Source organism: Branchiostoma floridae, chromosome 14 (assembly GCF_000003815.2).
Source record: "Branchiostoma floridae strain S238N-H82 chromosome 14, Bfl_VNyyK, whole genome shotgun sequence".
NCBI lineage: Eukaryota > Metazoa > Chordata > Leptocardii > Amphioxiformes > Branchiostomatidae > Branchiostoma > Branchiostoma floridae.
In genome coordinates this window covers 6,138,094-6,165,486 of record NC_049992.1, presented here as the reverse complement: position 1 = coordinate 6,165,486, position 27,393 = coordinate 6,138,094, and the positions used below count along the sequence as shown (strand labels likewise).

The following is a 27,393-nucleotide window of genomic DNA, read 5'->3' as shown; positions in this document are numbered from 1 at the left end:
AGCAAGGCTTGTGTATGCCATACACAATTGGGACCCACACCACAAAGACCGCAATCATCATTAAAATAGAAGCAGTACCATGAAGATCAGCCAGATTTGTCACTAACACCGCCAGAAGTCTCAACACTCACCAAAGCACCACAATCACCTGAACTCGTACAAACGCATCAACCCCAAAAATTTAAAGCTGCAGACAGCCCTGTACTAAATTCAATGTCATTCCACATTGGAGTTTCTTACGGCATTGCTAACTGTTGACCTTGTTTGTGTGCCCCCCTAGTCAGAAGAACAGCCCTCCACAGACCTGGTCCAGGCTGTTGAAATTGCACCTGTCCAGCCCACAGTGGAACAGCCAGTGGAACTCCCACAGCCAGGCCACCAGCAAGCAGGTACCAGAAATGCAGTGGTTTCATGTAATTTGGTTTACACTGTGGTTGCTTAACTGTGAACTCAAACCGTTATGAACATTTTTCCTTTACTGTTTATGTGCGTGACTACAGTATATGGTGCTACTGCGAACTGTTATATGTTAACCCTTCAACTGCCAAGCCCAGATATATCCGGCACACTTATACATGCTCTCTGTGCCCATCCTCCTAACGCCCGGTCCCCAACGGCATTAGCCTATGGGGCCCTGCTATCTCATGCCCTATCAGTGGCTATTATGATTGTCGCCACAAACAAGCTGTCAACCAATCAGAGAATAGACCTTTCTTGGGCTTGTTGTTGTTGCAAGCTGTCTCGCAAAGGCCGCTGGGAAGTTATCAGCCAATCATGTTACGTATTACATGGCTCCATCCTCCTACGCCCGATCCCCAACGGCTGACTGCCCATATAAGGGCAAGCTCATTAACATTTATAAGTAGGGCGGTCCCTATTTGGTCTGAATGCACAAGATAGCAGAGGTAAACACAAGGCGTTTTGACACGACTGTGGTCCCTCTGCGTAGGAGAATGTCTGTGCCGTGCCAGATATATCCAGGATAGCGTATTCCCCGAAGTAGCAGTTTTACGCACCTGTAGTGCACGGACCCCGGAAGTTAGGGCCTTGTTTGGGGGTTTCTTTTTGGAGGTCAGCAGCCAACCCTGGCACTGATAGCATTTTATAGGGCTGAAACTCTGACAGTTTAGGGGTTAAATGGGGGTCCACTGTTCATTGACAGAAATTTCAGGTCTAAGAAAGGTTATCTCATTTCCTGTCTGTTTCTGCTATACATATATCTGTTGCCTTATGTGAGCCAGTTGGAAAATGCATCTATTAGACAGAATCAGCAAGAAATTTGCAATATGAATAAAGCAAGAAATTGGCAAAGCTTAAAATATTTCTCTAGTATTGTGCCTTGTTTCTTATTGTTCTCTAATTGCCTTGCTGCAGCCCCTACAGTAGATCAGGACCCAGTGGTAGCAGCAGCCGAGGAGAGCACTTCAGGACCAGACCACAAGAAAAAAATATTTCACTTGTACCGTTCCTTGTTTCTCATTGTTTCCTGTTTGCCATGTTGCAGCCCCTACAGTAGATCAGGACCCAGTGGTAGCAGCAGCCGAGGAGAGCACTTCAGGACCAGACCACCAGAAGAAAATATTTCACCTGTACCGTTCCTTGTTTCTTATTGTTTCCTGTTTGCCATGTTGCAGCCCCTACAGTAGATCAGGACCCAGTGGTAGCAGCAGCCGAGGAGAGCACTTCAGGACCAGACCACCAGAAGAAAATATTTCACCTGTACCGTTCCTTGTTTCTTATTGTTTCCTGTTTGCCATGTTGCAGCCCCTACAGTAGATCAGGACCCAGTGGTAGCAGCAGCCGAGGAGAGCACTTCAGGACCAGACCACCAGAAGAAAATATTTCACCTGTACCGTTCCTTGTTTCTTATTGTTTCCTGTTTGCCATGTTGCAGCCCCTACAGTAGAGCAGGGCCCAGTGGTAGCAGTGGCTGAGGAGAGCACTTCAGGACCAGACCACCAGAAGAAAATATGTCTCTAGTATTGTTCCTTGTTTCTTATTGTTTCCTGTTTGCCATGTTGCAGCCCCTACAGTAGAGCAGGGCCCAGCGGTAGCAGTGGCTGAGGAGAGCACATCGGGACCAGACCACCAGAAGAAGAGAAAACAGAAGGACAAACAGAAGAAGTACATCAGAACAGCAGCAGGACAGCTGTGGGAGGATTCCAGTCTCCAGGAGTGGGAAACAGGTAAGTTGTTTGTAGGGGTGGGTACTGGTACAGAAAATTCAGGTCTAGGTCTGAGTCCAGGTCCGGATCTAAACCTGGTGTGTAGGACAGTGCCCATGTCTGTTTTAGTAGCCCTTGGATAATTTAATACATTTCAGGAAGTTTAATTCTCTTAAACTTACTAAGGGACATGCTTGATTTTTTTGTTCACTTGTGTTGTATCTAATCAACTAGTTACAATATGCTTTTTGTTCATTTTATCATCAAACAAAGTCCTAGCTACATAATATTTTTCCTTCCAGACGACTTCAGAATTTTCTGCGGGGACTTGGGAAACTAAGAGAAATGCTGGATGTGTTTTTTCACAGGCGTTATAACTTATATCTAACCAACAGGTTACAATATGCTTTTTATTCATTTCATCATCAAACAAAGCCCCAACAGCATAGTATTTTTGCTTACAGACGACTCAGAATTTTCTGAGGGGACTTGGGAAACTAAGAGAAATGCAGAAAAACTTGCGTTATATCTAATCAACAGGTTACAATATGCTTTTTATTCATTTCATCATCAAACAAAGTCCCAACAGCATAGTATTTTTCCTTACAGACGACTCAGAATTGTCTGAGGGGACTTGGGAAACTAAGAGAAGTGCAGAAAAACTTGTGTTATATCTAATCAACAGGTTACAATATGCTTTTTATTCATTAATCATCAAACAAAGTCCTAACAACAGCATAATATTTTTCCTTCCAGATGACTTCAGAATTTTCTGTGGGGACTTGGGAAATGAAGTGAATGACGACGTTCTTGCCCGAGCGTTCAACAAATATCCGTCCTTCCTGAAGGCCAAGGTCATCAGGGACAAAAGGACGAATAAGACCAAAGGCTACGGGTTCGTCAGCTTTAAGGACCCAAACGACTTCGTAAAAGCCATGAGGGAAATGAACGGTGAGTTGTACAAACAGGAAAACGACACCAACAGCTCTGAAATCTGTACTATAAGAAAAGTTATTAGCAAAGGCCTAGAAAAAAATGTTTTGTTTCCTGTTTCCCTACCCTGCTGAACCTAGAGCTTGCTTCCTATTGAAGTAAAAACACTGCTTGTCCTATCTAATGAAGAATAGATGTATTCATTATGCCCAAAATTAAAGTTTGACATTGGTTGAAAGACAATTGTCCTATGTATTTTAGTTTACTTTGTTTAACTCTATTGTTATCTGTATTACTAGAGTTTTGGCCAGCCTAAAAAAATTACAAGAAAAAAAATGTAATCCCTACCTACCGACCCTAATTTTTTCTGGACTAAAACAGGAAACACAACATTTTTTTCCTAGGCCTTATAAGTGTAGTTATTGGCTAACATAGTATCCAATGTAAGCAAAAGTGTCTCTAGCAGACCACAATGTGGGGGGAAATTCACTTATACATCACTTCAAGTGAAAAAGAGGATATGACTACTGACACAACTCAAGCATGTTAAAGAACCAACACTTATCGTGATGAGTAGGGGTCCATCCCTGTTTTTTTGTTGTTGTATTGCATACCCGGTGAATCATCTCATGGCGTAAACACACCAGGTTTGTACAGAACAGTACAAGCAGAATATCAGAGCAGATTTTTTTGATCCACTGACACTGGGAAGAACCCCTAAACTTTTTGTCTGGTGGGTTCTTTAACACGAGGTGTGGCTCTCCTCAAACTTGGGACCTCTGGCTTTATATCCCATCCTAAAAGATGTCTCTAGCCCGAGCTCGTTTTCACCGGAGTGTAGTAGGGAAATAGTTGTCTTTCCTAAATGCACAACACTGAAGCCTTTAGACTATCTTTGGTAAGCTTTGCTGATATTTCTGAAATACCATTTTCATTTTGAGTTCCTGACTAACATGTTTTTTTTCCCCCCTTTTCAGGAAAATATGTAGGTAACAGACCCATCAAGCTGAGGAAAAGCACATGGAAAGACAGATCAATAGACATTGTACGGAAGAAACAAAAGGAAAGAAACAAGCTTGGATACAAGATGTAGCTAGTGTCTAGATCCATTGTGTTTGTTACTGTGTCAGCCATCTTGTTTTTGACCCTTTGGGGAAGGTCAAAAAATAGTATACTTTCTGGCAAATCAAAACTTCGTTATTATCGATTTCTGTTAGTGCATCAACAGTGTTATCATGTCCATATATTATGATTGCCCTCAAATGAAGACTACATTTGTGTCTAATCTCTCTAATGTATTCTGAATGTCCTGAAGTTTACAATAAGATATGAACGTTCTGTTGTTGTTTTCTGAATCTCTGAATAAAAGTAATAAAACCTAACAAGCTGCATAAAAGTGTTATTGTTCTGAAAGAAGCTCTTTGTATATTGGAGGGGAGGTTGAAAAATTAAGCTGTAACATTACTAAAGATGCAATGTAGACATGCAAAATTAGATATTTTTAGTAAAATCAGGTATATATATGGCTTTTGCAATTGCCTATCACTACACTTACTGCCATTGTTTCAGCCACAAAATTAAAGATACAGTGAACCTTTTACGTTGACACTATCTGTAAGAGCTGTGAACTTACTATAAGGGAATTTACAGCCCATGTATGTGGTTGGGTATAAAGGAATGATACCTGTTATATCTTATCTATTTCTTTTGCCAAGTCACATTTTTCAGGGATGAAGGTAGAGTTAATTCTATATTTTTGCCCCTTTCTATGACCAAAAAAACAATCTAGCAAAGTAGCTCACTCGAACCAAAGGGAGGGTTTCATTTATATATATTTTATGGGCCAAAAGATGGATATTTTTTTCCAGATATTCATGTTGGCACATGCAGCAAATGTAACGGGATATTCAGAATTCTGGTAATGGCTATGGTATTGTTGTACGAAGCAGTTTCATTGTACATACCTTTTTGTTGAAGGTGCTATGGTTTTCAGCATTAAAAGATACAATGTCTGAACTATGAACTACTGAATGTCTTGATGTAATTTTTGTGATGGTGGTCAGGGACAGGGTTGTGTGTATGGATGGTGTTCAGTACCAGGGACAGGGTTGTATGTGTGTGGATGGTGTTCAGCAACAGGGGCAGGGTTGTATGTGACAAACAACTGCGTGGATGGTGTTCAGCACCAGGGACAGGTTTGTATGTGTGTGGATGGTGTTCAGCACCAGGGACAGGTTTGTATGTGTGTGGATGGTGTTCAGCACCAGGGACAGGTTTGTATGTGTGTGGATGGTGTTTAACACCAGGGACAGGTTTGCATGTGTGGGGATGTTGTTCAGCACCAGGGACAAGTCAAGTTTGTATGTGTGTGGATGGTGTTCAGCAACAGGGACAGGTTGTGTGTGTGAATGGTGTTCAGCACCAGAGACAGGTTTGTATGTGTATGGATGTTGTTCAGCACCAGAGACAGGTTTCTATGTGTGTGGATGGTGTTCAGCAACAAGGATAGGCACATTTGTATTCTAGCATTCAAGGCCACAGTACATATATATCAACGACGACAACTTTAAAATAGATACAAAGTAGTAAACTAACTGATACAAGGAACCAACAACAGTACTTTTATTCCTTTTTTTTCACATTAAATACTGGTAATAAGTCCTCATGCTCTCTCAACAAACATCTTTGCAACTGAACAATATATATATATTTTCAAATCATAAAACTTTCAGTTAAAATTAGAATAAACAATGGACTACAAATGTTCAAGGTGATCTAGACCCCAGGTTTTGCCGTTTCATGTACTAGTGGTCACCTTATATTTCAGTGGGTAAAAAGTTTGCAACAAATTTGTGAACAAAAATACTGGCACTATTGTAATGACAAAGATGGGTGTGGTTGAAACTGAGAAGGGTTAGGTAACTGTTATGTTTCACAAATTGACCATGTGGTTTTCGACCTACATATGCAAAACAGAGACCTCTACTGGCCCTTAACCATACTGCAGTCCAGGATTTTTTTCAACCTGCTTTCATCAACATTCATAACAAGTCTTGTCATTTTCCACTGCAATAGGAAACTTAAGAGTCCTATAAACGACTTCCTTGTAGAGGTAGCCATTCAGAAATACTTCTGTTACAAAACAACAAAACATTTGCCCATCTTGTCTATAGATACATGTAGGTTGTCTAATCTCAAACAGCACTTGTAAACTCACTGTTGAAGGACAGTCATGTTTCACCACCTTTTTTTAAGAAGTTCCATGCAATTTACATATCGTGAAAAACGAAGTTTCATCCATCTTTTTCAGTTGGAGGTGTCGCTTTCTGGGCGACAACATTGTCTATTTTTTCAGTACCAAAATCATTCAGTGGTACCATTGAGTTGGTCAAGAATATGGCTTTTTTAACACGGAAGTTTTAATTTTTTCGGTCAAACTTTTTTGAAGCGTATCACGCGGGAGGGTATAGAGATTCGGCTGCGGTCCCAGTCGACCGTTCGGAGGGTCTTCCTGGTGGGGCTTCCGCACGTGTGATGGCAGATGTCCAGGCTGTGCCATAAACAGATCAGCACCCCCACGATCAGGCAGCTGATGATGACTGCAGTGTATACCGTTGCTGAGGAGGTCTGGGGGTTGGCCAGCGACTAAGAGAAAAGCACGGGAATTGAGTGGTGTATTAGCCAGAAATATCTAAAGTAAAATCGCATGTTCTGTTTAATTGTAGTTGATCAATCTTGCAAATAAGGTTTTACACAACATTTCAAGTGTCCACTGATCACTCCATGTTGAATGTGACTCGCATATGAAAAATATGTAACTGCGAAACACACAGAGACCAAAAGAATACCTATGTGTGAATTACTCTTTCATTGAGTCCAGTAAATCATTGTCTGTTCGTTGTCATACAAGCTGGATACTAGTAATTGCTAATTCTGCCAACACTGATCTCTACTTCCTGCCATGATTTTCACTTCTCTGTCATTCTACAATGAGACCATTTTGCCTTTCACTATCAATGTGGTTTAGACATGCCTAGCAATTAAAAATCACTGCAGAAACACAGACAGTTGCATTGACAGAAAACAATACCTCTGTGCAATGAGGATCTTTGCACAGCTTGTTTGAGACTTTTTTTTGTGTCTACTTACCTGTAGGTGGGCCCTGGCAGGTAGGAAGGAAGGATTTAAGTCCAGGGCATGTCTGAAGTGGATACTGGCCTCGTGGTAGTTCCCGTATGCTTTTAGTATTTCACCTGCAAAGGGGAGATGGATTGTAGACTGAATAATAATGCATTTTTACCATTTTTACATGAAATTATATTGTATTAAATTGGACAACTATGCCAATTCCAACTACACCTATACGTCCCTGAGAGAACCAGTAACTAGAAATAATGATGCAGGAATTTATGAATGCATCAGCCTGGAAGAGAGCTTTCACAGTGCACTGTTACAATCCAAAGTCCACTCCACTGATTTTATTTCAGGTCCATTTTTTTCCGGACCAGTCTAACAAGAAAAAACGGTTTTGTCCCAGCCCCTAGGTAAGACTATGAAACAGATAACATGATGTGAATGAAATGCTGACCCAGTGTAAAATGATGCAGCCAACAGTTCTGTCCCGGAGGCTGTAGTTCCAGCGACCGTCTGGTCAGGTGGATGGCGTCGTCCAGATACTGGAGGTTAAACAACACTCGCGCCAGGTTCAGCAGGATGTCCGGGTTGCTAGGCGACAGAGACAACGCCTTCCGGAAGCATTCTATGGCTGAGAAGGTGTTCCCGCGTATTCGGAAGAAGTTCCCTATCTGGTTGTACACGGCTATCGACTTGGGATTCTGAAAAAGATGGATGACTAGATGATTGTCTAACTTTGTAGTTGTACAGCATACAAAAATTAATATGGTGTAGTCATTGTAGAAGCACACTTACTATTACATAGATATGATATTTCCCATGGAAAAGTTATTTTAAGACATGCAGCACAAATTGTTGGAAAACCTTGATTTTGCAAATCTCTGGTTTTCACTGTACAGGGTTGGAGTTAAAGCTCCATGAATATTTACAGCTTTCCTTTGTTTATTATCTTGTCTTATTGATTATGCAAATAAGGCTGTAACTAGCATAATCAATTCTAAATGATAGACTGAGCCTTCTCTGTCATACTAAAATTACATACATGTAGTGTTCAAGTATTACTGGTAGTCCTTTGAATTTTAATTATGCAAATTACTGTCACATTACATCTATTGCATGGCAATATGCATCTTAAATTGTCACAAGTATGAAATTCCCACCATTTACCACAAAGGAATTATGGCACTTATGCATTAATCGAGCACATTAATTCCTTACTTGGTATCTGTTAGTGTACAATCTACCATAAATTAGATATGGTGCATATATGAATGTCCTACTATATAAAGAACTTCAAGTTAAGGAAAATGAATATCGCACCTCATCAAGGGTCATCCTCAGATTTTGTTCTAGAGCGTTCATGTCAATCTCGTCCCCTTCTGTTTTCTTGAAGATCATGGCGACCTCGGGTTCTGGGTGGGACTTGTGCTTGTGTCGTTGTGCGATGCCGTCCAGGTGGTCGTACTGCGTTTCGTTTACTGCATCACCACAGGTCAGGATCGTCGTTTCTGATTCAAGTTTTAACAATCTACGGACACAATATCACAGTTAGTGGTTTATACTGATTTATTTATCTTTATTTGATGGCTAAGACACCATTCGTGTACACAAGGCCTAGGAATAGAAAAAGAATGTTGTCTTTCCTGTTTCTCTACCTACTCCAGAAAAACCTGCCGACCCTAGAATTTTTTTTGGTGGACAGTGGAGTCACATAGCTTCCAGTTTAAATCTTCATTCAGTCGGATTCCAATTGAAGTAAAAACACTGCTTGTCCTATCTAATGAAGGATAAATGAATCTATTATGCACAACATTCAAGTTTAACATTGTAATAAACTAAGTTTCCTTATATATTTCAGTTTACTTTGCTCAACTGTATTTATTATAGTTTTCAATATGCCACACTACAGTTGTAGCCAGCATTAGAAATAAGAAAAAAAGAAGATTATCCTTACCTAACAACCCTAACTTTTACAAGACTGAAACAGGAAACGCAACAATTTTTTCCCAGGCCCTATACATAGGTTCTTGTGGATAAGGTTGTTGATTAAGGACCTTTAGGTTATGGGTTCGAATCCCAGCAGGCTCCAAATAATGTTGTTCACTAAAAAAAAGTAAGGCTCCTTGCCTTGTGTACTGAATCTTATTTCCTCATACACATTTTCTTCATATTCGCAGTCTTAGTGAAGAAGGCTTATGTACACGAGGTGTTGTTTCTCCATAACAGGTGCAGAAACGTAAACAACAACTGACAGCTGATACCCTCGAACCCTGATACCGTTATCTGGGCTCGACAAAAACGGACAAACCTCACCTTTCTTGTCCACTAATTCTGCCAGATCCGAACTTTCCACATGTGCTACAGGCTCCGTCTATCGCTCCCGGGTTCGAATCCTCCCAGGGACTTTGAGTATTTCTTGTTAAGATGCCAAGAAGCGGGTCTGTGGTTTCGCCCTCCCCTACTAAGAGATCGGAGACGTCTTCTGTCCCTGCCGGCCTGACCAGCCCCCGTTCTTGGTCCAACCTCCAGTGGGTCGCCGAGCGCGAGTCCGTTACAACGCTCGCTGAAACTATATACAGCGCCATGTACGATATACTAGGAAGGTCTCCCGCCATGGTCACTTCCTTAAACCATCGAATAAACAACGAAAATCCCGGGAAATCTTCCGAATACTAAATATTTGCCCCCACAAATGTCAAAGGACGACCTCCTCCGACCACCGCAAGGTATGATGGTCATGACATCATGGTTAGGCTTCAACTTTCAACTTTGAACCTTTTTACTTTAAAATCGATGTCACTAACTTTACAAATTATATAACGTGTGCGAAATTAAATTAATGGAAGTAGATGAAATTTAAATAAAGGTATTGATGAAGTTATTGAAAATAATGACTGTTTTTCTTGGTAACTTATCAACTTATTAATGATAACCTTTGAACCTTAGCCACGTTGCACGCTGTGATGCGGCTCCAGCTGGTTGTATATCGACGCTTTGAAAAAGTAGTCCAAACATGTTGTCCATTTTCAAACACATTTAATGACAATATACAGTAAAATATACAATTTTACGAGATTTGAAATATTTTTTAAAACTTTATAAGATATTTCTATTAATGTATTTTGCATCAAAAAGGAATAATACTTGCTGTATCATTCCGCTGTGAACAGTCTCGTTCTTCTCTCTCCAACATGGCTTCCCGTGTGCTGATTGTTCTGTTGGCGGCTCTTGTCGGCGTCCATGCAGGCGGGCGGACACTCGTTCTGCTGGACAACCTGGCCATCAAGGAGTCCCACTCCGTTTTCTTTAAGTCTCTGGCAGGTAAGAAGTCTTGAAGATGGTGTGACTTGTTCCCAGGAGGCGTGTACATTCTGGTGCTCCTCGTGTGGGGAGGGGCACCACGTACTAGTAATAGTAGTATGCACAAATTTTGGTGTAGCCTGAAGTAGGACTTTGTCCAGGTTCGTTTCAAACCTGCATGCTCCTTGGCTCCAGGACCAACATGCCCCAAACAATTTTCTGGGTCTTTTTCCCTTGGAAGCATTTTGGCCTTGCACTAGAGCCGAGGAGCTTGTCAGTAGTCGCTGTAAGTGTAAGACTTCGGTCCCATCCAAAATTTTTCAGAACCGGGGCCCGGCCGGGATGTTTGCGGAAACGAAGAAAATACTGTAAATGAATTCAAGTTCGCGGGGATTTAATTTCGCTGTAGCGGGAAAATGGACTTTTCGCGGTGGTTTTAATTTCGCGGTAGCACCATGCACTGCAGTCTCTAAACTGTTATGGAAAAATGTTCGCAGTGGTTTTAAATTCACGGTTAAGCGACCCCCGCAAAAACCGCGAACATTAATCCACCGCGAACATTTCTGCATTTACAGTATTATAAATGCACAAATTATGCTAATGACTAATTTTGCTTATGTTCTGTATGTTTAGTTGCCTTGTTATATCATATTTTTCGTTTCTGAAAGCTACATGTACGTGGCCGGGCCCCAGGTTGGCAACTGAGACCTAAGCCTAAGGCTTCCAGGTTAAAGATATATTATTATAGACAATGCAGATTTTACAATTTTTGCACAACCAAGGTTGCCAGCATGATCTTTCTTTTGTTTTGAGGCTACCAACTTCAACTTGCTGCAGACTTTTGTAGCCTATATACTCATTTTTAACTTGAGTGAAGTGAGAAAAGTTGTGTAAAGTGCCTTTCCCAAGGGCACAAGATCGGTGACATGGCGGGGTTTGAACTCCGGACCTTCTGGGCCTGAGTCAAACGTACTGCCAAATATTATATTGCAGGGAGGTTCACACTCGTGGCTGTATAATTTTTGAAATTCCTCATTGTTTCAGACCGAGGCTTCGACCTGACCTTCAAGACTGCTGACGACTCAAGCCTTGCTCTCATCAAGTACGGAGAGTTCCTCTTCGAACACCTCATCATCTTCGCTCCATCAGTGGAAGGTTCGATTTTTTTCATGTTCCTTAAATGCTTACATATCACTGAGGTTTTCTGTGGTGTTTAACTTTAATTTACGGTGCATCGTACTGTACAGTACGTGTAGTACAGGAAATGCATATTCATGACTGGGACTCAGGGAGGTCATTCCAAGAACTGCGAAAATAAACATTTCAAGATTTCTAGTTTGCAAATGTCTTTATCACAGTCAACATGTGTGTATGTGTTTTTTTCCCCAGAATTTGGAGGTAACTTGGACACCAGTGCTCTGACAGAGTTCATCGATGGAGGTGGAAACATCCTGGTAGCCGCAAGCTCTGAGATTGGTAAGTATTTCTTCTTATCTCAAGCAGTTTTTGTTGTTGTTGGCATCCGTCTGTCTCGGAAGACAATGGTAGGCAGACAGTTATTACTCGCCATCTGCCTAGCCTGTACCTGACTTTTTAAGGTGAAGGAGGGATTTGCACGTCCTTACTCAAGCCGTTTACTTACCTGAAAAATAGATACATGTAAGACCGCATCAATTTGATTTCTTGGACCTAAAAAAAGTAATGCTAGTAGATTGGAATATTAACATGGAAACAAAGTCTGAGAGGAAGTCCAGGGCTTCAAATACAATTATGGGTAGACATGCACTGGTGCAAGTTAAGCCAAAAGTTACTTGCACCAAGAGGAAATTACTCGCATAACCTTAAGTAGTGGACTATCAACCCTGTATCTGCTCTTCTAAAGATTTTCAAATGTACATGAGTAAAAGGATATACATGTTTGGATATTTCTTTTCTCATTTGATTGTTGGCTTTAAATTGTACAAACTATTTCGTCAGGTAAATTTAGGCTTAATTAAAGACGATTTAATGTCTACAACATATAAGACAAAGATTTCTTCCGGACGCTTCCAGTGACATCCATCACTATTCTTTAGCGTCACTGAAGATGCACGCAAACCATACTAAGGTAATGGCTAACACAGAAAAAGATATGTGAGATATATATTTGCTCATGTATTTCAGGTGAGCCAATCCGTGAGCTGGCCAGTGAGTGTGGCGTGGAGTTTGATGAGGAGAAGACGGCAGTGATCGATCACCTGAACTATGACCTGGCTGACGAGGGACAGGTAAACATAGACACACACCTGTACTACATGTACCTTAACATCTGTCTGTGTTTTTGTATTGCCTCCTAGTGTAACAAACAAGTGTTGCAGACATGCAGTGGTCACTTGTTGAGGGACTGCACAACAGTTAAAGCTGATTCTAGATGATCCCCGTGTATTACGTCAAAATCAAGGAAAGCAATACCAAGAAATTTGACCGCACCGTAGAATGTGAATAAGACAGATTCCCCTACAAATTATTTAAACAAAATCAGGCAGCCTTTGCCTTACAGAAATGAGTATATAGGCCCTCCTTTTTATACTATAGATAATGGCAATGATCTGTATTACATCTTCCATCCCAAAAGGGCAAAATGAAGTGCATTGACTTCACCCACTTGCCAAAACAAACATGTACAATCCATCTTAATTTCAAAATTAAGTCTCCGCAAAAATTTGTGAATTTACGTTGATATTGAAACTGATGTTCAACTTGCAACTGTCTATTCATTTTCTTTTATGCACCACTAGGCTGTTCAGTAGTACATGTGCATCATGTTCTTATGTTACTTGTTGTTGCCAGCACACCCTGATTGTTGCCGACCCAGAAAACCTGATTGACGTTAAGAACATCGTGGGAACCAAACGGGACACACCCATTCTCTTCAGGGGGGTCGGGTAAGTGATATCTTTCTGTTACCAAGTATAACATAACTGTTCCTAGACCCTCCAGTTCTTAGAATTCATGTAACAATAAGATGTCAAACCAAAGGTCCCCAGTGCTGTCCAGTTTTAGTAAAGGCACAAAATGGTAGAAAGTGTTGGCTTGAGCTTTATTGAATTAATCTACCCAATATGCTGTAATTTTTGTGATGTCCATTTCATTGCTAGAGAAAGTCTTCCCAGAAATCCAGTGTAAGGGGTAGGTTGTCACGGGAACATAATTAAATCTATGTTTATCAGTAAATGCTTTTGTACCAGTAACTCTTGAGTGTTTGGAGTTAAAACCTCTGTCTCCATAAAATACGTTAGTACGGTCTACAGCATTGACAAACAGCCTTGAGTATACCCATGTGGCTTCTTGTATATTCCAGCATGGTAGCAGACACAGACAACCCTCTTGTGCTGGATGTCCTGACTGGATCCTCCACTTCCTACTCCTTCTACCCTGATGAGAAAGTGTCTGAGGTATGTTTTCTTTCTGTTTGTTTGTTTTGTATACCTGGTAAACAGCCTCAAGTCATAACACACCAGTTTTGTATGTACTGTGTAAAAGCTGTGTAAGTCCAAATGTAAGGTTTGATCCACTCACACCAGAAAGGACCCCTACCCTTTTCAATAAATGCGGTGGGTTCTTAAATGTGCAAGAGACGTTTCTCTCCTCAAAAACAGGACCTTCAGCAATATACGTTTGTATAGTTTCATCAGGAAGGTAAATCAGTTGACCATAGTCTTCTTCGGTACACAACCCTCTTTTATTCTACTGCAGACATTACAACAACTTGTCTGTCATCTTCATCAGTACATGATAAAAGGTTTCTGAAAAGAAGACTAATCTAATGTAGTAATAAGGCCTCTTGCTTTCAATCGCATTAAAGTGCTGTCCCTAAAGTCAAAATTAGCTGAAGCTATGTACTCATTTTTACCTGCGTCAAGTGAGGAAATAGGTGTGATGTGCCTTTCCCAAGGGTGTTGGGCTTAGAATCATCTACATGCCTCAGGTTTGATACTTGCCCTGCCCCCAGGATTGTGCCCTTGGGAAAGGCACCTCACATCACTGTCCCTGACGGTAGAGTGACGCCCACTGAGACTCTCATGGCTAATCTGTCAAAAGTGTACCCAAAACACACGTATTTGGTGAGCCAATGTCCACATGTACGCGCATGTGGCAACATTTGCCACTAAAAACCATAATTTTTTTTTCAGTACCCACATGCTGTAGGGAAGAACGCCCGTGTCGTGTTCACTGGGTCTCTGGAGCTCTAGTTAACAGTGTTTGTTTCCAACCTTCCAGTACCCACATGCTGTAGGGAAGAACACCCTTCTGGTGGCTGCGCTCCAGGCTAGGAACAACGCCCGAGCGGTGTTCACTGGGTCTCTGGAGCTCTAGTTAACAGTGTTTGTTTCCAACCTTCCAGTACCCACATGCTGTAGGGAAGAACACCCTTCTGGTGGCTGCACTCCAGGCTAGGAACAACGCCCGTGTGGTGTTCACTGGTTCTCTGGAGCTCTTCAGTGATGAGTTCTTTACTGCCTCTGTACAGAAGGCACTGGCCGGGGCACAGAAGTAAGGATCTTTTTTCAAACATTTGATATCATAGTAGTGAAACATTCGGCATCATTTTATATTCCCTACTTTTGTCTTGACCTCTTTGCAATCTCATCTCATGTGCTCTGTAAAGTTTGTATTGCAGACTTATCATAATGTTGTTTTATGTTGGGGTTTGCCCTAGCCTAGCTATCATCCGGATAGTAGATCTCTCCGACTTTTAATATACATATATACAGTCGCATCTGTGCTATTCTGTCTGGGAACCTTGACATCTCTAACGCCTGGAATCATCCAAATTTTTGACGAGGGCACTGATTACTAGTAGTCCCTACACATGAGCAAATTAAGGAATTGGTTCAAACAATCATTCAAATAGGCATTCTAACACCCGAAACACCCTCTGCCTACTTTGGAGTAAACTACAACCCAGATGATGCCAAGGTTCGGCTCCCAAAAATCTTTTTAAAACACCAACAGGTGAAATGCATCTCGTTACACTGATAGATGAAATGAATTGTTTGTTGTTATTTTCTCAGGCATGACAAGCCGGCAGGGCTCTAGCCAGCGTCTGTTTTTCCGTCAATTGACGGAAATTTGCTGCGTGTGACGGAAAAATTTTAAAACCAATCCGTCAACTTTGACGGACAAAAATCTGATAAAAGCTCCTTGGTGGAAGCTACAGGCTGCTTGGGGGCGTCGTCCACGGCTGTAAAAGCCACACACTGTTTGTTTTGCTATTGTTATGATTGTTGACAATGTGTGTTGGTGCCCTTTCGCATACGATAATCTCATTAAAACCCGTTTTTCAAGGTCTCAGTTCAGTCTCGCTAACTTCTGGAAAAGTGTTTTCGCGACAATGGGAATTGGCTGACAAAAAAAATGTCGAGCTGACTAGAGCCCTGCAAGCCGGGTAACGATATGCACCTCCTTGTGAAGTTGATGAATAAATTGAACGGTTTGTTGTTCTTTCCTCAGGCACGACAAGTCCGGTAACGAGGCATTCGCCCTGGCGCTGTCTCGCTGGGTGTTTAAGGAGGAGGGTGTGCTGCGTGGGGGGGTGGTCAGCCATCACCGCAAGGGGGAACAAGAACCCCCCACAGCTTACACCGTCATGGAGGAAGTGGTACGGTCCATACATGTTTTTTTCTCTGTTATATACTATTATAAACTATGAGAGCTGTTAAAAGGAAGGCACCACAACGTATATATCCTGATGTCTATATACATGTATGTCTTAATCATACATGTAGTTTCTTGAGATCATGGATCAAAATTTCATGTGACAAAGACACATAATATCCTGAGGTCAAGATACCGGTAAGCTAAGTACATTTTGTACATGTACATAGTCTCTTGAAAATCTTTGATCAGAATTCTATATGACAAAGGCACAGTTGAAACTTTTTATGGCAAATTTAGGGCTGCGAATTCAGGTCAGGTTAGCCATATTATAGCTCCTGAGTCTTTTCTGTCCTCCCCATGATTACACAGAAGAGACTGCTATAGTACGGCTGGATACCAGGCTAGAAAGGAACAGCTGTATATTTGTATTTGTTTATTTGCAAATTCATACCCGTAGGCTAATTGCAAGGGTACAGATAGTAACAAAGTAACAGGTATCTATTCTATACAGCTGTCTTATGATTCTACATACTTGACTGCGAGGTTTGACTTCTTCTTTGGAGGCAGTGGCTGATGAAAAGTCCCACATTTTTAATGATTAGTGGGTTCTGTGATTTTATATAAACCAAACAAGTTTATGATAATTGTTTATGATGATTGTTGATGGTTTTAGTTTATGATGATTGTTGATGGTTTTAATTTATGATGATTGTTTATGATGATTGTTGATGGTTTTCGTTTATGATAATTGTTTATGATGATGATGGTCTTAGTTTATGATGATTGTTTATGATGATTGTTGATTGTTTTAGTTTATGATGATTGTTTATGATGATTGTTGATGGTTTTAGTTTATGATGATTGTTTATGATGATTGTTGATGGTTTTAGTTTATGATGATTGTTTATGATGATTGTTGATGGTTTTAGTTTATGATGATTGTTTATGATGATTGTTGATGGTTTTAGTTTCTGATAATTGTTTATGATGATTGTTAATAATGATTGTCCCATCTCCACCCACAGGTGTACAGTATTGTGATTGAGCAGCTGGTGAACGGGAAGTGGGTCCCGTTTGATGCCACCGATGTCCAGCTGGAGTTTGTGCGGATCGACCCGTTCGTGCGCACCACCATGCAACGCAAAGGTCGGGGTTCGTCGCTTATTGTACATGGCGATATATTCGGAGTGGCACTCCCCTATATTTTACAGTGACCTCTCTTCTGCAACTCTTCACATTTTGTTCAAGATGTTTATTGGTCATGTATGAATGGAGATAATAGAATATTCTTCCATCAAAAAATGGAAGGTACTTATTTATGCCTTTCATAGAGTGACTGATTGAGGAATATTCTATTATTAGGAAACTTCTGTTTTAATAACCATCCAGCACCCAACTACTCCTTCACTAAACTAAAATGGCCAGTGAAATACCAGTGAAATTTTTAAGTGTAGAAACTTGACACTTAAAAGTTTCACAAACTTTTGAATGAATTAAAGAGCCATGGGTAAACAATAATGAATACCTGTAGTGTGCTTAGTCCAGTGGTTAGCGGCCCTGTCTCTGGAACTAGAAGCCGTGAGTTTGATCCCGGCTGTGTTGCTCACCCGACACACACACTACCGGAAAGGGTTGCAATCCTTAAGACGGTACGTTAAGCCACTGTTCATAGTGCCTGTCGAAAAGAGACGGGAACTTTCCTGGTACAACAAACCTGTAAACACTGTACATAGCATCTATCTTCTCTGTCACAACCATTTTTGTATCCTTACCTGTCTATTCCCTGTGTGTTTCAGGAGGGAAGTTTGTGGCTGAGTTCAAGTTACCCGACGTGTACGGAGTGTTCCAGTACCGTGTGGACTACAACAGGCTAGGCTACACTCACCTCTTCTCTACTACTCAGGTACGCTGAGATGTATTGGTCAAAACTAGGGCTTGGTACAAAACCTTTTTTTCTTGTTCGACTGGTTTGGAAAAAAGTTCAAGACCCTTGATTCCATTTTTACTCATTCCCGAATTTTTGTTGTTCCCTCAGGTGTCTGTGCGCCCGTTCACCCACACCCAGTACGAGCGGTTCATCGCGGCGGCCTACCCGTACTACGCCAGTGCCTTCTCCATGATGTTCGGACTCTTCGTCTTCAGCCTGGTGTTTTTACACCACCGCGAAGACACCAAGGAAAAGGCAGAATAACACTAAACGGGGTCCTCGTCTATTTGTTTCTGTTTACAAAGCACCCTTTTTGTATTGTTCTAGCTTCTGATCATCTTCATTTGTAGATTGTTTTTTTTTTATCTTCATGATAAGCAGGTCATGATTTTAACTGCTCATGCTCAATGGGATGCATTGTTGGGTAATATGTGAAAGGTGGAGGCCCCTAAGCTGTAAACGGTTTATGTTTTGACTATGCTCAATGCCTGTCCAGACAGGGCCCCTAACATTGACATATTGCACACAATACAATACATTGCACATGTTATTGTGAGCAAAGAGTACTTGCAAACTTTGTTGTACTTATGAACAAGCGTTCAACTTTGACCCATGAATGAGCTTGAATAAGAAAGAAGTCAGAGCTAAAGATGCAAGAACTGAAGACAACATTTTATACACGAACACACATAAACATGTACCTACAAAATAGCATGCAGAGAGTACAGATTTCTGTGTAGTGTCTTTGTGATAAGTACAACAATGTGAAACTGTTCCCCATCTGTTGCCCTATGGAATTGCTTGAAACATGTAACAACAACTGCAGTCTACATGAGGATGACCATAAAGCTAAGAAAAGCTGTTCCCTTGGAGAATGCTGCAATAAAATAACAAAACACACGCATATGTCTCTGTTTTTAATCCATTTTTATGTGAAAATGTGTGTGCGAATGTGTGTGTGTGTGTGTGAGAGAGTCAGAGAGAGTGTGTGCGTGTCTGTGTGTGTGCATGCTTAAAGGTTGTGTGCTGTGCACTCCATTTGAACAGAGACTCAGAACCACACCAGCTATAATGGTTATTAACAGAGAGCCACATAACTTTAGTTGACACCACGAAAGGTTAAATTCAGCAATGACAGTCTAGTGGGGACACCTGGCGGGCAGTGAAATAATTGCACTAAGACTGCGATATTGGCCTGATATCTCCACTGCACAAGGGTGTTGTACTTGTAGGATGTTGAGCTTCCTCTTACGAAGAGGCCTACAAATCTATGTGCGGAAAGCATGCAACTTGGCGAGGCGTGAATCTAGGGCAAATTCAGCAATGACAGTCTAGTGGGGACACCTGGCGGATAGTGAAATAATTGCACCAAGACTGCTACATTGGCCTGATTTCTCTTCTGCACACGGGTGTGTTGTACTTGTAGGATGCTGAGCTTCTTCTTACTAAGAGGCCCTTCATTCCCATGTTAGCAAACATGCCAGTTGGCGAGGCATTAATCTATGGTATGAAAGGGAGTTTGCAGGGGAAGACAGTAATAAAATGATAATTTTCTGCATTTCAAAAAGATTGGTAACGATTGGTCTGTTTGGCGCAAACAGCCGCGGTCTATTATTATAATTAAAATACTCGCTTAAGGACATGTCGTATTTAGACATGTTACTATCCTTAACTGTGTTCAATTCTTCAACGCCTGCTTAATTTCTAGGCTAACATTGATGCTATTTTTTCACCCAAGAGTCTGAAAAGGCATAATTGGGTGCTATCAGAATTTAAGAGGATGGGAGCACTAAAGTATAGCGAATGAAAAACAGTTGTGCCATATATCCTTGTTTTTTTGTTTGCCTTTGGACAGACAAAGACAATGTGGCACTGCACTCAAGTTAGTAACTTATATCAACAGTGCCACATGCACAGTACAGACAGAAGGTGGATGTAGTGTTTTCTTTTTTTTTATCTCCCCGGCCGAAGTCAGGCACCCATTTTCACACCTGGGTGAAGTGAGGAAAGTCGTACAAAGTGCCTTTCCCAAGGGCACAACGTCGGGGCACGGCAGGTATCGAACTCGGGACCTTTGGATTCCGAGCCGCACGCTCTAACACTTAGGTCACACACGACGCCGCAAATTTCTTTGGAGGAAGCGCTCGAAAATTGGTACACGGGCGGATGCCATTCATATCTTAGGACTGATAAGAAAATAGGTCGAGTCGACCTTTTGATTATCAAGTTCCAATATCATAACGCAACAGCTGGAGAAAGTATTTAACTTGGACAATACCAGCACTTCCACCACGTTCTGATTTCAGCCATTGTAGTAAAGTTGTTGCACACACGAACGCTGTCGATATCAGTTCTACTGATCAACAGGATAAGTCCAGTCGCGACCAGTGAATATCAGCTTATCAAGTCCCCAATCACTAACGCGACAGATGGAGCAAGGATTTAACTTGGACATTATCGGCATTTCCACTGCGTTAGTTTCAGCTATTGTTGCAAGGAGTGGCTCAAGAGCCGATAAGCCAGGACGCCACAGCCTGTGCCAAGGCAAACCCACACGAAAGTAAACACCGATCAAAATGAAAGGATTCAAACCTTTGTCTGCGGGGAATCTTTTCAATTACGGATCTCCGATGGCGGGTACATATGTCGCGAGGGTGGAATATTAATTAAGTACACGTTGACTCACGTTGAGATTTTCAGAAACAGTACAGAAGTGACCGCCGCTACTTGTCTTTTAAGGAGTCGCATTTGGCTTTGAGGTAGGTTTATATTTCATTTTTTATATCTTAACTTTTGTTCATGAGTCATATTTTGCTGAGTGTCATGGAAGGAAATATTGCGTGCGGAAGTTTGCAGAGCCCCCGTTTTCGTGTTTGGGTAGAGATAGTTAGCGATGTTCGGTGTTCTCTCAATCAAATAATTAGTTATTTGAACTTTATAGAACTTGAGACACATGCATGTTACACCAAAGTGCGGTTATACCGGCTACTAGTATACAGATACAAATATAGAGAAAACTTTACGTCACTGTTACGCCGAAGTGCGGTTATACGGCTATACAGATACAAATACAGAAGCTGGTGTGTTACACCGAAGTGCGGTTATACCGGCTATACAGATACAGAAGCTGGTGCGTTACGCCGAAGGGCGGTTATACCGGCTATACAGATACAGAAGCTGATGTGTTACGCCGAAGGGCGGTTATACCGGCTATACAGATACAGAAGCTCATGTGTTACGCCAAAGGGCGGTTATACCGGCTATACAGATACAGAAGCTGATGTGTTACGCCAAAGTGCGGTTATACGGCTATACAGATGTACAAATACAATAGCCTGTGTGTTACACCGAAGCGTGATTAAATACAGGCTATATATACAAAACAGAGTAGAATACAATTTGAGCGCAACCTCATGATCGCCACACATGTATAACAACTAAATATGTTCTTTAATACTGCGAGGATCGCCGTCACTTTAACACGCACAAAACTGTAACTTCTATTGATTGTACAGGCCTTAGGCAACATTTCTTACTGATTGTTCACTATAGCTAACCTGTATTGGTTGCGGTTTCTTTTCCGTTATCCATCTTGTATTTATGTATATGTCAGATTGTTTTTATACTTAAGTTTTCGAGGAGAGGATATCTACTTTAAAAATAACTGTGCCTTTTCCCCGACCCTCAATGAATATTTGTGGCTAAAATATCAGATGAAATAAAATAGATTACCTCATACAGCTCAAAGCTATTAAAATAATGAATACAATTACACTGTATGTGCAGATTTATAACATAAACAAAATATAGTGGAAGGTATGGTATTATCAAAGCGTTGTGATTGTCCGTACTTTATATGATGATTTTGGTGTCATAAAGGTGAAATATGCCCAAAGATCTATGCATATTAATCGTTTCTTAACGTGTAAAAGGCGTTTGTTTTCTACCAGATACATCTGCAAACACCCGTCGCAATGCGAGATTTCACAACCATGACCGCGCAGGAGCGCCGCCTAGCGGTTTTACTGTTCGCTCTGGGTGCACTTGTCTGGACGGTCCACTCCGCAGCCGAGCTGTGTCAGCGTGACGTCATGTGTTTCTGTGACACCCGTCAGTCAGCCGTGCGCTGCTACGACAAGACTGTCAACTTTACAACCATGCTCTCGGTAAGAACAACTATTGTATTGTCCTTTGTCTATTTTACTTTCAAATGTCCCATTGGTGATGACGATATTAGCTCTGCTAGAGTACATCACCACTGTGTATTGTTCTCTGATATGTTCGTACCAATAAAAACTTCCATGAACTTATAGAAGTAATAAACGAATAAAACGGTTGTCAAATAAGAAGCAACTCTTTTGGTCATGTGCAAGGAGACTTTTCATTAACAATGATAGCTTTGTTGAAAATTTACTCTAACTTGATGACATCCGCACGCGCATAGGTTTTCGTCTGTTTCCAAAAACAAAGCTTGCGACTATATTGTAATCACACAAAGAAGTCGTAAAAAATATACTGATATACCGTAAATGGCAAATGTCGGACAATTGATAAAATTGAGCTAAGTCTTCAAAGTCAACAAGAAAGATGTAACAGAAGAAAGAAAATAAACATTGTTTGCTATACTGTGTTCTGTGTGTTCAGTCCTCAGAGAGGTTGAGTGAATGATTGAACATACAGAACATGAATGTATAAACGTTTAATACAGCAAACAATGAACTTAAGTGTTCTTTGAGATCTTTGCTTACTTTAAGACTTCGCAAAGGGATCATTACTTTTCGCTTCCGGATTCCCCATATCTCTTACACTATATATATGTATATATACATAGTGTAAGAGATGTATGTTGCTTCTTCTACAGCGTCCTTATATGAATTACAGTTAGGAAATGGATGAAAATTCATGTGCCATCAGATGACATCCATAAAATATGATTCATTCGTTCCTTTCTTCGTTCATTCATTCATTCATTCATCCATCCACAAATCCATCCATTCATTCATTAATCCATACATCCATCCATCCACCAATTCATTAATTCACTCTCATCCATCCATCCATCCATCGAATAATGACAGTCTATCCATCTGTCCATCCATTAATTGATTCTTTTATTCATTCATTCATTCATTCGTTTATCCATCCATCCATTCATTCATCATCCACTCATTTGATTACTCACTCATTCTCATTCATTCATTCACTCTCATTTATTCACTTACTCTCATTCGTTCATCCATTCATCCACGCATCCATCCACGAATCCATTCATTCATTCACTCTCATTCACTCACCTTAGCTCATTCATTTATCCACTCATTAATTCATTCACTCACTCTAATTCATTAATTTACTCATTCATTCCCCAGGTGGTGCCGAACGGTACGAACCACGTGTTCGTCACCTTCTCGAACATGACGAGGTTCAGCGGCGGGACAGGTAGCTACCCGCCCGGTCTGCTGTGGCTGGAGCTCCCGCTGAACAACATCACCGCCGTCACCCCCGGGGCCTTCCTCGGGCTGGGTAGGCTCATCAAGCTGAGGCTGTCCGCCAACAAACTCTCGTCTCTCTCACGTGGGATTTTCACGGGAATGCCGAGCTTGGAGAGGCTGGAGGTACGTTTGTTTGCAACAATGAGCTCTTGTCCATCTCCCGTGAGGTTTTCGCACGTGTGTGTGTGTAAATATATATGTGTGTCTGTACATGTGTGTGTTTATGCCGTGTATGTGTGTGCGTGCATGCGTGCGGCACGCTCTGCGTGTGTGTGTACTATATGTTCGAGCTCAAAATGACTAATAATAAATAATAAACATGCTAAACATGCAAAACACTGAAATATAACTTAATTATACAGAACTAGTCTGAAGTTGAGGGGAAAATGAAAATTGACCATTGGATGTAAAAAAAACAGTCAAGTATTTGTGCCACGTTGATTGCAAATGCTGTTAAATGGGTTGATTGATTGATTGAACAATTGATCACCAACGACCAATACTTCACCTTCTCCCCCAGGTGTGGGGTAACGTCATCACCATGGTGTCAGACGACACGTTTGACGACCTGAGGAACCTGACACACCTGGATTTCCAGATAAACAACCTGGTCTCCGTCCCCTGTGCCGCCTTCCGACCACTCTCCGAACTACAGGACCTGCGTCTTTCCCGCAACCCGCTCACACGCATCCCTCCCAAATGTTTCTCAAAACTCAAGTCGTTAGAAGTTTTGCATCTCAAGAATATGGAGCTGACATTCTTGGCCAAAGACACCTTCTTTGGGCTTGAAAGACTTGAGATGGTAGCTCTTGGGTGGAACAACATTCACTCTATAGATGACAAGGCGTTTAGTTGGCATCCGAACCTTCAGTCTATATCACTCAACTACAACAATCTCAGCTTCGTTCCCAAAACTGTTTGGGGAAATCTTTCTACCCTTGCGGACTTGGATTTGACCTTTAACCCTATTCGTACGCTGAGCTCGGATACCTTCGCTCCTTTAAAAACGATCGCTCGGCTCCGCCTCGCCAACGCCGAACTTTCCCGAATACACGACGATGCCTTCCGAGGGTTGGACGAGATCGTCGAGCTTCGGTTGGAGAATAACGAGCTACAGACGCTACCGGAGAGCCTGTGTGGTTTGATTTCTAACACGGTGATGCTCGCTGGAAACCCGTGGTCGTGCGATTGTCGTCTGCGGGGACTAAAAGCTTGCGACACCGGCGGCTTCGATGAGCGTATCGTTTGTGAGTCGCCGCAGTCGCTTGAAAACACGAAGCTTTCCGATGTGCCGGCAGGAGACTTGGTCTTGCAATGCCTGAGTCCTTCCATACAAACCTCAACAAGGCACATGATGGTAAGGGAGGGGGAAAGAGTTGAGCTTGTTTGTAATGCCACAGGATTTCCAGAACCAGAGTTGCAGTGGCTGCGGTTAACGAAAGGACAGGGACAGAAAGTGATGGAAGGGGGTTCTTTCACCCTCTCCGCCTTTAGTCGGAACGACTCGGGCGTCTACATCTGCACGGCGAGCAACTACGTTGGCAAGGACTTCGTGATTATCCACCTTTCTGTGTCACACTCAGGAGCGCCTCCTGCTGACTCCACGAGGAACGACATAGACAAGAGGATGACCACAGCAGATTCGTTCACAACGACCACCAGAGCCAACTCTTATACAGGGAACCCCAAAACTGGGAACATTGAAGAAAGCGACACGAAAATCACCGACACATCCCTACAGTTGACTCCTCGCTCAAGAGAGCTGACCCCCCGCGAAGAAAGTTTGACCCCAAAGACAGGACGTCCGGCCGACGCGTCATGTGGCGCTGATGACCCTGGGTATGTGATACTCCAGGCTGTGGTGACGACTGCAGTGACCAGCATTCTCGGGACCATGATACTGTGTGGCATCTCCTCTTGGCTTTTAAAGTGGTGCAGACGAAAACAGGTGTGTTCAAGATTTCTTAGATTAAAAGCAGCAACATATGTGTCCATCTGTGATCATTCCTGGCAGCTAGAGTTTAATATAATGTTGATGATCCACTTTCCTTCGGTGTATCCATACCATACATCCACCGAAGAAACCACCGAGTGAGCAAAGGGTGCAAAGGAAAATTTGTTCACCTTCGGAGAATCTTAACACAATTGCATCTTTGTTTGTTTGAACCTTTATCTTCATGAGAAGATCAAATGGGCTCTCAGGACGCTTTTCATTTTTCTTTTAACCAGTAAACGTGTATTTGATCTTCTGATTTCTTGATCAATTGTCCAAAATCCCTAAACATTTTGGTTTTGAAGGTCATTTGCAAAGGTTCAAGGTTATGGAGTCAAAAAAGCTGTATATTTCATCCTCTAAGGCTCACTTGACATATCCTCTTCTTATGTCTTCGTGTCAACCTTATTTTCAATACTTCTAGCTAAAACTGTTGTGTATTATGATCGAGGAGGTTAGAGATTATATGACATAAATGAGTTGTGCGTGAAAGGAAACTTTGCTTACGCCTTTCTTTCTTGTGTAGGGACACGCCAGGTCTCTCCAGGTCAAGCTCACGTCCTTCGTCCCCAGAAGAACCGAGCGGCCATCTCCAAAGGAGCTCCATCGCCTTCCCATGAGCCACCTGGAGCTGAGCAACCGTCACACGCACAGCACTATGGACCTGCTGGCACCCTCCCTGGCTAAACATCCCCGCAGGGGAATGGCACTGACCAACGTAGCCTTCCCCACAGATAGAGTGTGAGGGGCAACATTTGGGACAAAGGCCCCCATTCCCGAATAAAGGAACTCGTTCACACAACCATTGCTGTATTCCATGGATGTCGGGATCACAGTCAGTCATCTTCCTCAGGGCATTTCTGACTAATCTCCAGGCAGATTTACGGTGGTGGACTATCTGGTGGACTAAGATATTACTAAAGCTGGCCAAGGAGTGTCCACCAGCCACCAGTGGAGATTAAATTGACTGATTCACATTGCAACACAATGTTGTTGATAGTTTAGGTTTTTCTTTCCTACCCAACTTTTTGAAAAAAAATTTGTAAATTTTTTTTCGAAGGCCAACCCAATTTTTTCTGAAAAAAATCTGAGAAACAACAAATAAATTTGGTGTGGCCTAACAGGCAGTCATCAAAATGTCAGTGGAATAAAGCAGTGGCTGTGTAAAAGATTCTCTTCATTCTGTGACCTACCAACCTTGCTAGGATATTGAAGGTTTTACACAACCAGCAATGTCTCTCACCTGCTTAATGTTTTGATGCGGTTCTGACTAGAGTGCTGCTTCTCACTGCTATACTAGTATGTAGCCAATGTCGCTGTCGCTTTTGTGGCGAGAACACAATCCAAAATGGGACTACGTCTGTACCCCCCTCATCCTGGTTCATCATGTAAGTTATAAGACAGTACTGGTTGTGTAAAAGAAAAGTCCAATACCTTATGTTCTACCAACCTTATTAAATTATTTTCGGATGTACCAACCCGTTTCACAGGGTCCCCCATTCCATTAGGCACTAGACATTCACTTTGAGAGTAGATTAATACATCTTTAAAAGCAGGAGGCCTGCATCACATGTATTCTACCATAATTTTTCTTCCCTGCTGGCAGGGAATATCAGTAGCATTTATTCATGATTCAATTCTGTGAAACTTATGTTTAGACAATAACTTTTTAATCGAATGTTGATGTTAATGCCTTAAGTCAAAACATTTAAAATGCATGACTTTCATTCCTATTCAAAACTTCGTATTGTCACAGAGTCAAACAGAGGCGGTTAAGATTAAAATTACTCTAACAAAGGTTTAGACAAA

At 41.7% G+C, this 27,393-nt stretch overlaps 4 protein-coding genes across 5 annotated transcripts in view; 3 read left to right on the top strand and 1 right to left on the bottom strand.

The window, feature by feature from the left end:
- LOC118430531 (RNA-binding protein 42-like) overlaps positions 1–5,121 on the top strand; it is an 8,655-nt gene extending 3,534 nt beyond the window's left edge. The window contains exons 5-9 of one of the 2 annotated variants that reach the window (XM_035841455.1): positions 281–389; positions 2,025–2,186; positions 2,468–2,502; positions 2,957–3,116; positions 4,076–5,121. In XM_035841455.1, coding sequence (XP_035697348.1) covers positions 281–389; positions 2,025–2,186; positions 2,468–2,502; positions 2,957–3,116; positions 4,076–4,191 — 582 coding nt within the window. In that variant the 3' untranslated portion in view covers positions 4,192–5,121. Of the gene's footprint in view, positions 1–280; positions 390–2,024; positions 2,187–2,467; positions 2,503–2,921; positions 3,117–4,075 lie in introns of both variants that reach the window. The other variant, XM_035841454.1, reaches the window with a different exon arrangement.
- Positions 5,122–5,696: 575 nt separating this feature from the next.
- LOC118430620 lies at positions 5,697–9,986 on the bottom strand. The gene is made up of 5 exons (XM_035841599.1): positions 9,546–9,986; positions 8,553–8,760; positions 7,687–7,933; positions 7,248–7,351; positions 5,697–6,743 (listed from the first exon to the last, which is right to left on the bottom strand). The coding sequence occupies exons 1-5, from the start codon at positions 9,845–9,847 to the stop codon at positions 6,531–6,533; spliced, it is 1,074 nt and encodes a 357-aa protein (XP_035697492.1). The 5' UTR covers positions 9,848–9,986; the 3' UTR covers positions 5,697–6,530.
- A 376-nt stretch (positions 9,987–10,362) lies between these two features.
- LOC118430635 (dolichyl-diphosphooligosaccharide--protein glycosyltransferase 48 kDa subunit-like) lies at positions 10,363–18,999 on the top strand. Its single transcript, XM_035841618.1, has 11 exons — positions 10,363–10,553; positions 11,577–11,687; positions 11,922–12,008; positions 12,696–12,799; positions 13,362–13,456; positions 13,873–13,966; positions 14,917–15,065; positions 16,026–16,173; positions 17,198–17,318; positions 17,969–18,075; positions 18,208–18,999. Exons 1-11 carry the CDS (start codon positions 10,424–10,426, stop codon positions 18,361–18,363), a joined length of 1,302 nt encoding a protein of 433 aa, XP_035697511.1. The 5' UTR covers positions 10,363–10,423; the 3' UTR covers positions 18,364–18,999.
- A 3,061-nt stretch (positions 19,000–22,060) lies between these two features.
- LOC118430047 (leucine-rich repeat and immunoglobulin-like domain-containing nogo receptor-interacting protein 2) lies at positions 22,061–26,329 on the top strand. The gene is made up of 4 exons (XM_035840753.1): positions 22,061–22,265; positions 23,469–23,714; positions 24,112–25,644; positions 26,111–26,329. The coding sequence occupies exons 1-4, from the start codon at positions 22,074–22,076 to the stop codon at positions 26,327–26,329; spliced, it is 2,190 nt and encodes a 729-aa protein (XP_035696646.1). The 5' UTR covers positions 22,061–22,073.
- The last annotated feature ends 1,064 nt before the right edge of the window (positions 26,330–27,393 follow it).